This window comes from Cyprinodon tularosa, unplaced genomic scaffold (assembly GCF_016077235.1).
Source record: "Cyprinodon tularosa strain WSP-4 unplaced genomic scaffold, ASM1607723v1 ctg489, whole genome shotgun sequence".
NCBI lineage: Eukaryota > Metazoa > Chordata > Actinopteri > Cyprinodontiformes > Cyprinodontidae > Cyprinodon > Cyprinodon tularosa.
The window spans coordinates 88061-102503 of record NW_024039217.1 but is presented as its reverse complement, the minus strand read 5'-3'; the positions used below and the strand labels follow the sequence as shown (position 1 = coordinate 102503).

The 14443-nt window shown below is 38.0% G+C and overlaps 1 protein-coding gene across 2 annotated transcripts in view; it reads right to left on the bottom strand.

Moving 5' to 3' along the window:
- trappc9 (trafficking protein particle complex 9) overlaps positions 1-14443 on the bottom strand; it is a 356386-nt gene that overhangs the window by 288396 nt on the left and 53547 nt on the right. For both annotated transcript variants that reach the window (XM_038302353.1, XM_038302354.1), the window contains one exon: positions 13209-13354. In XM_038302353.1, coding sequence (XP_038158281.1) covers positions 13209-13354 — 146 coding nt within the window. The remainder of the gene's footprint in view (positions 1-13208; positions 13355-14443) is intronic.

Below are 14443 nucleotides of genomic sequence, written 5' to 3'. Positions count from 1 at the left end.
ATATTTTTATTGACTTATTTCAAGTGAATATTATCTAATTATCTTATTTTAAGAGTAAATATAATCATTCCATTGGCATTCTCTCATTTACCTATGCAAATTAAAGATACATACACTTAATTTAAGAATTTTTTACATATTTCTAGATTGTTTTTCCAAGTGTGCTTAGATATAAAAAGGGCAAAAGGAGGTTTTGTACTCGACTGCTTCTGTTAAGATAAGAAAAAGGTAAAATTATCCTGAGAAAAGTAATCTCGTTTAGATGGAAAAGAGATCAAAGTAAATACTGCTTGACAGATTCACAAAGGTAATCTGAAAAGTTTTGTAATGCTGAGGTTTAAAGTGCCACTGCAGGATTCTCCATTTCTAAATGCTCAAAAATCCCCTACATTTGGACGGTTCATTCGTAGTAATCAGACTTGCAAAAAGAGCCTAAGAAAATACACCTCCAACCCTGGTAGGAAAAGAGATTTATGGAGGGCAGGCTTCAGCCGTGGCCACTGGGAAATTAAGCCAGTTCAAAGAAAGATATCTATAATATGACTGTCCGAAAAGCTCCATATTACCTGGGGTCTAGCTTCCAGGCATGCTCGAACAGCCAGCCAATTAAGTGTGAAATGCACCTCACAAAACATAAAGTGGGGGAAAAAAAGGAAGGAATGTTTTTTGCCATCTCATCGGTGCATCCTCGCTTTTTTTAATTCCTCACGTCAGAACTAATATTCAGCAGTTATCTCCAAAAGGCTTCAGCTCGTCCAAACTTCATCACAGAGCGTTAATGACTGCGATCCGTCAGGGCGGGTTGTTTGGGATTCCTTAAAGAAAAATCATTTTGTCAGACGCTCTCAAATATGATGTGAAAACCAGATTTATGGTGCGAGGCAGAAGTGGTTGTGTTAACGGGAGTTACTGGACCCTGCAGAGAATCGCTCTGTAAAACTATCAACACTATTAATGTTTCCTAGTGAATAATTTATGCTCAGCAGGCGCAGGCACTGACGTCAGATTCATGCATGGAGAATGAAGCAAGTCCACAGCACGACAAATATCTGATAAACAAACCAAAAGCTGAGTTCCTGGGCTTAGTTGACCCTCAGGTCATAAAAAACCTAAGCTGGAAATATTTGTGAGAAAAACTGTTTATATGGTAAACAGCAAAAATTATAGCCGTGCCTTGAATAAATATTCATGTTCCCTTTATAGTCAGCAGTTTTTTTATAGGGATTCTATTATTTACTAAACTATGTCGTGTTTTTTATTATCCTTTTCCTGTTTTAAAAGAACACCCAATCCATCCCTCAACAACAGAAAGGGTTGCAAACTTCAAACTAACAACGTTAGATCTGTTGACCATCAAAACTACAGAATACAGCATTAAACAGCTCGTAAGTCTGGAGAGGCTACAGAGATACGGAGCTGAGGTGGGAAAATTCACTGATAACGTTTGTTCCTTCTCAAACTAAACGGTTTATATATATATATATATATATATATATATATATATATATATATATATATATATATATTTATTAGGGCTGTCAAAATTAACACGTTAACGCAAGATGATTAATTCCTGGAATTAACGCAATATTTTTTTTAACGCATTAACGCAGTCCCGCCCTGTTTTACCCACAATTCAATTGTACGACATGAGCGAGATGGAGGAATAAGAAGAACCCGTTGGCCCGCTGGATGGACACTTCGTGAATAAAAAAAACTAAGACGGGACAATAAATAAACATGTTGTGGTTTGCTCACACTGCAAGAAGGAATTTTCGTTTCACAGAAGCACCTTGAGCCTTAAATATCTTAATGCCAAGCATTCATTTGTTGGGGCTTCAACTTCAGGTGTTACGACACGCATGCCTCAGACCACCCTCACCGAACGCTTTACATTCAGAAAATGTAAACTAGTTAGTTTTCCTTAACAACTGGCTAAAAGATGAATAAATAATAGGTAAAATGACCTCATGTAATTGTTTAAAAGTCAAGCTGTTTGTTTTAAATGAAAAACGTTCCATTCACCCATCCTGTATTTGTTAAAAAAAAAAAGTTGCCAAAATTGTTGAGAATTAAATTCTTTTTTTGGATTTGGCATTAATAAAAACTAAATGTAGTACCCATCTTGTTTATCTTTCTGTTTTGAAAACAGTACACAGAAAATTTGTTTTTTCAATAATATTTAGGCTGGTGATTAATCGAAATTAATTCAAGAAACCTTGGGATTAATTAGATTAAACATTTTAATTGTTTGACAGCCCTAATGTGTATATATATATATATATATATATATATATATATATATATATATATATATACACTATATTGCCAAAAGTATTTGCTCACCTGCCTTGACTCACATATGAGCTTAAGTGACATCCCGTTCCTAATCCATAGGGTTCAATATGACGTCGGTCCACCCTTTGCAGCTAGAACAGCTTCAACTCTTCTGGGAAGGCTGTCCACAAGGTTTAGGAGTGTGTTTATGGGAATTTTTGACCATTCTTCCAGAAGCGCATTTGTGAGGTCGCACACTGATGTTGGACGAGAAGGCCTGGCTCTCAGTCTCCGCTCTAATTCATCCCAAAGGTGTTCTATCGGGTTGAGGTCAGGACTCTGTGCAGGCCAGTCAAGTTCATCCACACCAGACTCTGTCATCCATGTCTTTATGGACCTTGCTTTGTGCACTGGTGCACAGTCATGTTGGAAGAGGAAGGGGCCAGCTCCAAACTGTTCCCACAAAGTTGGGAGCATGGAATTGTCCAAAATGTCTTGGTATGCTGAAGCATTCAGAGTTCCTTTCACTGGAACTAAGGGGCCAAGCCCAGCTCCTGAAAAACAACCTCACACCATAATCCCCCCTCCACCAAACTTTACACTTGGCACAATGCAGTCAGACAAGTACCGTTCTCCTGGCAACCGCCAAACCCAGACCCGTCCATCAGATTGCCAGATGGAGAAGCGCGATTCGTCACTCCAGAGAACGCGTCTCCACTGCTCTAGAGTCCAGTGGCGGCGTGCTTTACACCACCGCATCCGACGCTTTGCATTGCACTTGGTGATGTATGGCTTGGATGCAGCTGCTCGACCATGGAAACCCATTCCATGAAGCTCTCTGCGCACTGTTCTTGAGCTAATCTGAAGGCCACATGAAGTTTGGAGGTCTGTAGTGATTGACTCTGCAGAAAGTTGGCGACCTCTTCGCACTATGCGCGTCAGCATCCGCTGACCCCGCTCCGTCAGTTTACGTGGCCTACCACTTCGTGGCTGAGTTGCTGTCGTTCCCAAACACTTCCATTTTCTTATAATACAGCTGACAGTTGACTGTGGAATATTTAGGAGCGAGGAAATTTCACGACTGGATTTGTTGCACAGGTGGCATCCTATCACAGTTCCACGCTGGAATTCACTGAGCTCCTGAGAGCGACCCATTCTTTCACAAATGTTTGTAAAAACAGTCTGCATGCCTAGGTGCTTGAATTTATACACCTGTGGCCATGGAAGTGATTGGAACACCTGATTCCAATAATTTGGATGGGTGAGCAAATACTTTTGGCAATATAGTGTATATATATATATATATATATATATATATATATATATATATATATATATATATATATATATATATACAATCAATTCACATGCTGTTGTACAAATGCAATAGGCAGCAGGTGGAAATTATTGCCAATTAGAAAGACAATCTCAATAAAGGAATGGTTCTGCAGTTGGGGACCACAGAGCACTTCTTTTAGTCACTTTTGAATGCTGGTGATGCTTTCCGTGTTGGCATGAGACATACTCTACAACCAACACAAGTGGCTCAGGTAGTGCAACTCATTCAGGACGACACATCAATGCTAGCTGCGCAAGAAGGTTTGCTGTGTCTTTCGGTGTCCAGAGAGTGGAGGTGCTACCAGTAAACAGGCCAGTACACCAGGAGACGCGAAGGAGGCTGTAGGAGGGCGATCCCAGCACCAAGACTGCTAACTCCGCCTTTCTGCAAGGAGGAACAGGAGCAGCACTGCCAGAACTCTGCAAAATGAACTCCAGCAGACCACAAACGTGCATGTGTCTGCACAAACTGTTAGAAAGATTTCTTGTTTAAGTGTTCCCATAATTTTTTTTAAGCAGTCTATATATATATTTCTCTGTATAGAAATAAATGAATAAATAAAAGGGGTATAAAACAGTTTTCATTTGAATACTTTGAACGCTGTGTTTTAAGGAATCTTTGTTCGTTATTTGTTGAGTTTTAATTTTGACTTCATTATAATGGTTAGAAATGCTGGGTTAGAGAGTAATACAAGCTTTCTAATCTTTTGATTAGCTACTAACTTTTTTCAGACAGGATAAAGACTGTTAACCTAAAAGCTAATTAACATTGTTTACACTGAAGGTATCAAGGCTGTCGGACTTCAAATCCATTCGTCTAAAAGAAACAGAGCAAAGGATTTTGTGTTATGAACCACTGAGGCGCTAAATGTCAACCATTAGATCTTGACAGAATGAAAAACAAGTGCTTTAAACCTCAGGGCAAAGTGACTGATAAGTTTAAGCCTTCCAATAGTTATAGAAAGTCTGAAGAGGCTGAGGAATAAAATAGAAAACTAGAAGTTTTCTCATTAGTTTCCAAGTTGCAAAGACTTTGGAAGGGAAAACTTGCAGTGGATTATTATGAAAATTTGAAAGCTGTGATGCAGGCAACACCTGATCAGACAGATGGATTTTAAGGCCACCATGATGACTATGGCTTAATGCTCATCCAATAAGAGTTTTATGCATCATAACAGGTTTTCCATTCATACTGTGGTCAGGTTGGATGCTGCTTTTTCTATTTTAAGCTCTTATAGGTGGGCTAAGGCTCCCCACTCACACATACTTGGGTATCCATCAAACTTATTTGGTGGATTTGAGGTCCAATCCATACAAAGTAGTGATTTCGACAATACTTGAAAAATGTATTCTGAGAAAGAAAATTACGATGACGGCGGAAAGAAAGTTGTGGATTAAAGTGCAACAGTGTGCAAGCATTGTGCAATACATTTTGTTTATGCTAACAGCAACATGACCAACATGCCATGCTAACCCCAAAATCCATCATACTCAGTCAGCACTCCGCTGCGCTCCAGACCGCCGTCATCGTAGGTCACTCTTAATGCAAAGTGGTCCCATACAGCAGACCTATAAAGTGCTGCTGGCGCGTCTTCCAACTCCTGCTCTTTCCCACTCGCCATACCCACACAATTCTCCACAACAACTGATTTTTTTCTGCTACACCCGGCTACGCTGCTTCGCTTCTTCTTCTTGTTTACTACTGGTGGTTGGCTTTGGTCGCAGTACCGCCACCTGCTGCTCTGAAGTGTACACACGTTGCCTATGAGGAAAAAGGAGCAGCGCATGAACCGAACGCAACACACGCGAATCGAACCGAGACAATTGAACCGAACGGTTCGGACAGTTTCTATAAACCGTTCCATCCCTAGTCGGTACATATCCGCCTTGCTGCAGCTGCAGGTAAATCAAAGCAAGATCTCTGGATCAATCTGATCATTTGCATATTTCAAAAGATCGAAAGGAAACTGAGTGGGCTTTATCAGCAAAATGGCCGAAAGAAATGTGAGAACAATTTCTAAAACTATGATAAAGGAAAAAAAGAGATAAACTAAAAAAAAAATGTAAAAAAAGAGAGAGAGAGAACTACCTAATACATTTGGTGTTTGAAATGCTTAAACCTCCCAGTCTGCAGATGTAGCCTTCTCAACATGTTTTATTAACAACCTCCAGACATCATAACTTGCTTTCACCATCAGTCAGAATTTGGGTCAGAAAGTTGTTATTAAAAATGGAGAAAGTTTGAAAGCAGCGATAACATTTCTGATACTGACTTCTCTTAGAATCAGTAACCTAATAAGACCTTGAGAAACACATAAAAAAACAGGATTTATACTATCTAATTTTACCTTGACTATCCTTAGTCAGGGTAAAGGTGATTGGCTGGTTGGAATTTAAGAAAAATGTTATTTATTCTCTTTGCGTAAAACAAACCATACTAAGCAAACAAATGTGTAAATTTTTGATAAAAGAAAACAATCAGACAAAAAATACAGGAAAAAAACACAAAGAAATGAAATGGGGCAATATTGCAATAGAGTGAGATGTTTCAGAGTATGTGAGGCATCCTTGATGCTTCTCTGTTTCATTTCCATAATCTATATTAATTCTTTTGACATGTTACACTTTGTTTACTGTTTTATTTATTCATTTTGTCACAGGGGCAACAACTTACTGAACGAACATCCAGGATTTTAGAATATATCTTCATAAATTGCTTTTGTTTATGTCTACATATTGCAATATTGTCTGCTGTATGAAGGGGTTTAACCATTGAGATGATGTGCTCTTTTTCACAGTTTTCCAGTTAAGTAGTATTCTTTTTTAGCTATTGTCAAGGCAATGAGTAACCCACTTTAAAGTCGTAGGGAAGCGGCTGTTCCTACCGTTGCATTTCCTTATTCTCCCGAGTGGTGCAGGACTTTACACGAGTGAATAAAGTGAATGTGATTGGTCGCAGAAGGTTTCTCGGAAGCATCTTGCTAACCAGTTAGCAACTTAGTGCTAGTAGGTTCCCAATGGGAAATTCCATTGGGACCAAGTAGCACTAAATTGGTGACTTAGAAACGACACTGTTAAGGAATGCTATGGACAGCGGAAACATGCAAGAGGAGAGTTTAGTGTCGGAGGTCATGGATGAGTCTCCTCCGTCATCCATTTTTTAATTAGAGGAGGAAAGCGGGGACGAAGATGTTGTGAAAGAGGACACCAGGGCGGCAGAAGCTTGGTTTGGTGTAGAAGGCTTACAGCCGTAAATGTTTGAGCCCTTGCCTCGCAGCGCTGCCAGTTCTGTTAGCTCTACGCCTGCTGAAGACACAGACGTCCATCCCCGTGAACACTGGGACGGAACTCAATGGGAAAGGAAATGATTCTTATTTCAACCATTGCATATATTAGCTGCGACATATGACAGATGCTATGACTGAAAAATATGATTGACAGATGACCGTTGATATATGATTGGCCGAATTTAGGTGTTCAGGCTGACGTAGAACTAACTGGCCTGCATAAGATAACGAAAAATAAAAAAGATTTTAAGACAGGGGTTTTTTTATGGAAATATTCTACATTTTGGGAGAATATACTCTGATAAAAAGTACATTTATATACATGCTTAAACCACAATGATTTGACATTTAAATATGACTCCCTATGACTTTAAAGTTATTTTTCTGGAACACACGTTATATATTATAATGGATATTTTGACAAGCATAGATTAAGCTCCTGACAGATCGGCGTAACATGAACAAAGAGAAAGGTTTGTTTCTGACTACTATATGTAGGATGATCGCTGAGCTTCATGCTTCTGAAATCAAGGGACATTCCAAAGTCATTACAGATGTAAAGGCACTTATTGCCCGTAAAAGTAAAAGTCAACATTTTGGTTTAATAGTTATTATTGCCTTTCAGATCCAATAAAGCAGAGCACATATACATCATACATCACGGTTGGAACACTCACAGGGCAGATAAAGTAAAAAGTCACTCCCCTGAATGCCCATTCGGCTTTGTAACAGATAGCCGTTCATCCAGTGCAGAGCAAACGGATTGCTGTAGACGGTTCTTAAAAACAGTCTCAGAGCAATTATGGAGAAAAACAAATCTCTTTTATGGCTGCGCATTAATCTGAATCATTCTGAGTGACTTAAAGAAGCAAAGCATAACAGATCATTCCTGTAGTCACAAACCAAAGTTTCATGATTGAATTCTATATAATTGAATTGATGCAAGAGAAAAAGCTATCAAGCTTTACTGCTGGTGAAATAATCTAGAAACCAACAGTTTAAGGACGGACCCTCTACCTGGGAAGGAGGGAGGGAAAAAATTATCATTTATGAGCTTCCAGGTATCTAACCTGATCTTTGGATCGCCATAGTTACAAAAAAAAAAGAAAAAGCACTTCTTGTCAGGGTCAAATTAATGAGCAGCCCCAGAGGCTATTAAACATCAGGTTGTGTTTTTGAAATTATAAGCAGTTAATCAAGTTGGCTGTAGAAACACTGTCCAGGAAGATTGGTTCCCGAGTGGTTTATGTGAACGTGTGAAAGCATATAGTCCCACAGTGGGTGTAATCACATTTCTGGATGTATTTTACACTAAATGAGTTTACGCTTGTTGTTGTTTCTGCTGCAGCAGGTAAAGATTTGTCTCTTGGTTTGAAGGGCTTTAATAAAATCGCTGCAGGTTCCAATCTAGCTGACAAAATGACTTCTATTTTCTCATGCAAATTACAATACAAAGATATATGTGGGCACTAATGAGAGCAGGATAGAACGGTAGTAAGAAAACATGAGCGTTTACACGTAGAGAGAAAAACATGTTTCTTCCACCTGACTTGGGAGTGTTTGGGGGATAGGTTCTAAAAGTTCAAGCTAATGCCAGTTTAAGAGAGAAAAGAAGTTGTCTAATACATTAAATTTGGTTTTATTTGCTTGGTTCTGAATACTGAGTGAATGAAGAGTCCGTGCAGAAATGATTTTATGATCCCACCACTTGAAGGTTGTCCAAGAATGATTGGAGCAAAAGATGGATAGAGGTGCTAAGTGGGCTGCAAAAATCTGTTTATATTCATTCAAAAGACAATTACAGGGTTCCTACAGCATAAGGCAAGTTAAATTCAAGACTTTTTAAGACTTTTTAATGCCACTTGAAATAAAAATTTAAGACCAAATTCACAAGAAACACAAGAAAATCCGCTTGCCACAACTTAACCCAAAGGTTTATTTTAACATAAACCACTGCACTAATGTTTCAAATTTTGAAAAGCTTCCCATACAGGAAGAAAGCTAAAAACACACAAATGACAGATATATTTTAACAATTATTTAACTGAATTCACAAACTTTGTTTTAGCAGGGAACAAAACAAATCAGTTTTAAAGCCACAGCATAACCAGTGCTAAGTCTTTTTTGCAGTTATTTTTCTTTGTATCGTTTTCTTAGTATGTTTGATTTGGTGATAAGTGGAGGCGTTGCAGAGACAAGGGTGGAACAAAACTGAGAAATACCGGCTGTTTCTCTGTAACTCCCATTTTGACGTTTTGTGTTTCGTGCCTCGCATGTGACTCCACTGCCTTAATTCCCATCGTTCTGAGCTTGAATCGCTTCTTGCACTAAATCCACTGAGCCTCATGTATGTTCCCTGGTTTTAGCCATGGAGAAAACTCTTGGCTGGAGCAAATTTTCATTACATTTACACTTGCTCATATTTTCCAGATAAAAAGTAAATGGCGCATCTCCCAAATCCCAAATGACGGAACCAATAATGGCGAGCCGTTATTTTTTTAAAATAAAAAAAAGGTCAATTTTAATGTTTTATTAAGATTAAAAAAATAAATCATAATAAAAATAATCCTATTTAAGATGTTTTAAAATTTAAGACCTACGAAAGACTGATTTAAGACATTTTAATACCAATTAAGGCCTTAAATTTATTTTGAAGAATTCAATGCCTTTTAAGACTTTTTAAGGACCTGCGGGAACCCTGAAGTAGCAATGTTATGCACCAACAGGTGGATGTTGCATATGGGTGATATGACTCTTAGGGCAGGTGTAACCAATTAAAACTCAGCGGGGTCCGAATTAAGATAATCATCAACCAGCCAAGGTCCAGAGACATTTTTAATTTTAATAATTTCCTTTAGAATTACAGAATTTAACACTGAAATAAAATGATCATTTTATTTCATTTTTCCATTTTAAAATCTAAAGTGTGTTTTTAAGTAGAGAACAATTGTTTTGAATTAAAAAATCTTCCTCGATGGAAAGCGAAACGGTGGATTGTTTTTTTTTCCACTTTTTTTGGAAATACAGGAAGAAATTAAGTAGATAAGTTTGAAATGATGCCATAGATTCTCTAAAAACTATTTGGGGATTTTTGTAACCTGTTTTTTTCTTTACAAAAAAAACTCAGTAAAGGTTCTGTGTTCAGTAATCTTCTGGAACTTAGGAACACAGATTGAAAAAAGCAAAAAAAACCTGCAATGTAAACCAATCCTACAACATTAAAAAGGCACAATTGTTTTTGGGAGGACAAAGAAGAGGTTAAACACAGACTGGGATGCTTTTCAGGGAGCATAGAGTCATAAATACCCGGAGATGTAGAGAAAATAAAAAGTCTGGTGGCCTCTGCTAGAAAAAGAAATTGGGACGTAAACGATTCACCAGACACAAATAAAGATTCCTTCATGGCCGTCAGAGAAGCCAGACCTGAGGGGTCTTCTGCAGAATGAATACAGATGACTGTAGACTCCCAGCATGTTAGATGTTATAGGAGAAACCAAACTGCTGTTCTATTCACAGAATGGGCCTGGACAAAGGGTTCACAGCAGAATAGGCAATAAGTGTGGGACCAGTGATTTGGTTTAAACAACTGTTTCTTATTCGCTCGTTATGTAGATGTGCTGAAGGTTAATGTTGGATTTTATTTCCCAAAATAATGGTATGATACAAGATTAAAAAGATGTATTTATTAAGGCCTTTGTATGTGTGTTTACCCAGGAATGTCAGCAATTGCTAGGTGTGTTGCATAATATAGATATTAGACTAGACTATTAGCTGAACAGCTTTACTGAATCTGGTTTTATTTCATATTTATCAGACACACTGATCCTTTCTTAGAGAGCTTAACCGGCAGCATGAACTGATCCTTCATGTTTCCTCTGATTGGTTGATTAGAGCTGCTTTATAGAATGGATATAGGAGTAAAAACAGGAAATGGAACAACATTTATAAACTCGCATAAAAAAAATGAGTTTTAAATTCCACTCTAACATCTATTAACTAAGCTGCACTCAAAAATATTTTCCCAAAATGTTAAAATTTATGTAAATTAAATACAATAAAAAAATCCAATTTACTTTTTTGGATCATTTAGACACAAAAAAAACATTTAAACAAACCTTACATTATACATATTCATTAGAATAATAAATCTTATTTTTTTTTCAAACACATAATCTTAAGGTTTCTATATCTAATATAAACACAGTATTTATTTCCAATACAAAAAATGTATTGTTTGATATGAATCAATGTAACGTGTTTATTCTGCAAAGCAAACAAATAAACTTCATTCAGTTGAAATAAAAACCCTAATTAGTATCAATTTTAATCAATTATAAATAATAAACCTCAGCGTTAGCTAATTTAAATAATTAAGATGTATCAAACTAATTACTATGCTTCATGTGAGGTTTATATCATACTGTAGGATTGAGTTGGAGCAGATATTCACTTACAGCCAAGGCCAACTATTCATACTTTCCTTAAAGTCGTAGGGAAATCATATTTAAATGCCAAATCATTCTGGCTTAAACATGTATATAAATGAATTCTTTATCAGACGATATTGTCCCCAAAGTTAGAAAATTTCAATAAAAAAAAAAATCTTGTCTGAAAATCTGTGTTTGGATTTTTTTTCGTCATCTTATGCGGGTCATTAGGTTATACGTCAGCCTGAACACCTAAATTTGGCCAATCTTATATCAACGATTATCTGTCAATCAAATATTACGATCATAGCATCTTTATTCATATGTCGTAGCTAGTATACACAACGGTTGAAACCAGAATAATTTCCTTTCCCATTGAGTTCCGTCCCAGTGTTCACGGGGATGGACGTCTGTGTCTTCAGCAGGCGTAGAGCTAACAGAACTGGCAGCGTTGCGAGGCAAGGGCTCAAACATGTACGGCTGGAAGCGTTCTACACCAAACCAAGCTTCTGCCGCCCTGCCGTCCTCTTCCACAACATCTTCATCCCCGCTTTCCTCCTCTAAATAAAAAATGTATGAGAAGAAGACTCATCCACGACCTCCGACACTAAACTCTCCTCCTCTTGCATGTTTCCTCTGTCCATAGCGTTCCTTGACAGTGTCGTTTCTAAGTCACCAATTTAGTGCTACTTGGTCCCAATGTAATTTCCCATTGGGAACCTACTAGCACTAAGTTGCTAACTGGTTAGCAAGATGCTTCAGAGAAACCGGTCACAACCAAACTTGCTTGCCAACACTCACCGCAACAATCCCGCCCCCTTGATAATCGACCAATTACATTCACTTTATTCACTCGTGTAAATTCGGGCACCACTCGGAAGAATTCGAAAATGCAACAGTTGAAACAGTCGTTTCCCTACGGCTTGAAAATTAGATTTAAGGTAACCTTGAAAACTAACAACAAAAAGGCCACAACTTTAATTAGATACAGAATATGGGAAGAAAGGTAAACATTAGGGTGATGGCAGGGAGGCCTTCCAACCTCAAAGAGTGGAGCTGTTCTCCAATGATAGGCAGTGAAAATACCCACAGACGCACACTAAAAACTGCTTTTTCCTGTATATCTATTCACTTTATTTTATAGTAAAAAATATTAATAATTATTTTCTTAAATAATAAGAAAATGTGGTTTTCCAAATTTCTGCTCCTTTTGCATCGTGTAATTATTTCTTCAGAGCTTCAGAGCTTGGGACCTGCTGAAAATTTCTCACAACACAAACAAACAGACTGGATCAGCTTGCTTCATATTCATAGCCTGAAAAGAAGATTGTGATTAATTAGTATCTTAACATCTCATTATTTTCTCTTTTATACCGACACCATTCAAAGTTTTAAAGTAAAATATAATTTGTCTCAAATTCTTTTAGACTTTGCTGTGTCCTTTGAGCTGCTCAGGCTCCTTAGGCTAGAGCCTTCACACTAAAGCCTTCCTCAATGTAAGATTGTGTCTACTTTGTAAGTAGCTTTGGATAAAAGCATCTGATAAATGGAAAAATTTAGACAATTAAACAACTGCATAACAATGTAAGAAGCAAATTAAAGCATGACCAAGTTCTTTTAAATGTGTTTGTATCTATTATTTCTTATCGGTATACATTGTACAAACTGGTTTTGTTCGACAGATTTATTTGCAACAAAAGGTCACATTCACTCCTGCCAACTTTAGTTAAAGCTTTTGTCACATCCAGACCTGTTAAATTAATGGTTAGATGACTTTTACTGCTATTTAAAGACATTTAAACGTGGATGTTAACAATAAATACAACATAAATAAGATAGAAATATAAAGAGTATTAATATAACTAATGTTTGGACTCACCTATCTTTTTGCAGCGCTCCTCTCCTCTGTTGTGCATTATTATTGGGGAGTAGATGAAGGGACTGGCGGTGGACACGTTCTGACCCGGCAGACCTTTAACTTTGTGGGGCCGCAGACTGGCTGGCAGGTTGAGCAGCTTAACGGATCTGGGTTGAATAAGAGGAATAAAGTGTTAGTTTTGCTTTGAAGTAGATATGCATACATAAATAAATGTATATGTATTGCTCAACAAATAGATCTCCAAATGTGTCACTATTTAAATCAACCCACTTCCTGTGGGTTGATTTCTCGTGCTGCTGTGCAAAAGAAACATAAAGCAGGTGTAAACAAGATGCAGTTTGCTAACCGGTTCAGTTGTAACTACTTCAACAGCAGGATAAGCTCACCATCACCTCACAAGGGTGACTGAATTTTTTGGTTTTCCTTCAACCTTATGATTTCCAATGGGGAGTTGATGATGAGAGGCTAATTTCCCCTAGTTATCTCTTCTGACACAATCTACTGTAGGACCCACAATGAAACTGAAACATGTTCCGATCCAAAAACTTCTCTAAGGGTGCCCGCCCTTAGGGTTAGGTGATGGATCTGTTGGGAAGGCATTTCTTTGGAAGCACCACTGTGAGACCATTTGTGGTGGCTCCTAGAATTTCTAAAAGTAGAATGGGAGGCACATCTTTTAGATATCAGGCTCTCTCCTGTGGAACGAACTACCATTTGTACCCTGTCTACTCTTAAGGGTAGGTTTAAAACATTTATTTTTGATTAAGCTTATAGTTAGAGTGGCTCAGGTTATCCTGAGCTATCTCTATAGTTATGCTGCTATAGGCTTAGACTACTGGAGGACATAGGGACCACTTTTGCATCATTCTGCCTCTCTTCTCCCACTCTGTAGAATAACTTTCTACTCTCTCTGCTTTTTTTCATAGTAACTTCATCGTGTCTGTTCCTGTTTGGCTGTGACTCCATCCTGGAGAGAAATTTTCGCTGTGCTGCTGCCATCAACACCTTTGTTTATAGATGTTGGAGATCGGCCTGTTTCTTCAATGCAGTCCTGCTTCTCTGACTGTGACTGGCTGGATGTGCTCTCTTCATCCTCTGACATAGGAGCTGGCTCTGAGCTCATCTGCGTGTTTCCTAGATGGGGCTGCCTTTTACAGTTGCTTTTTGTAACTCTGCTTCTTTTTCTATCTCTACTTCTGTCTCCTTGAACCCCAGTCGGCCTCGGCAGATGGCCG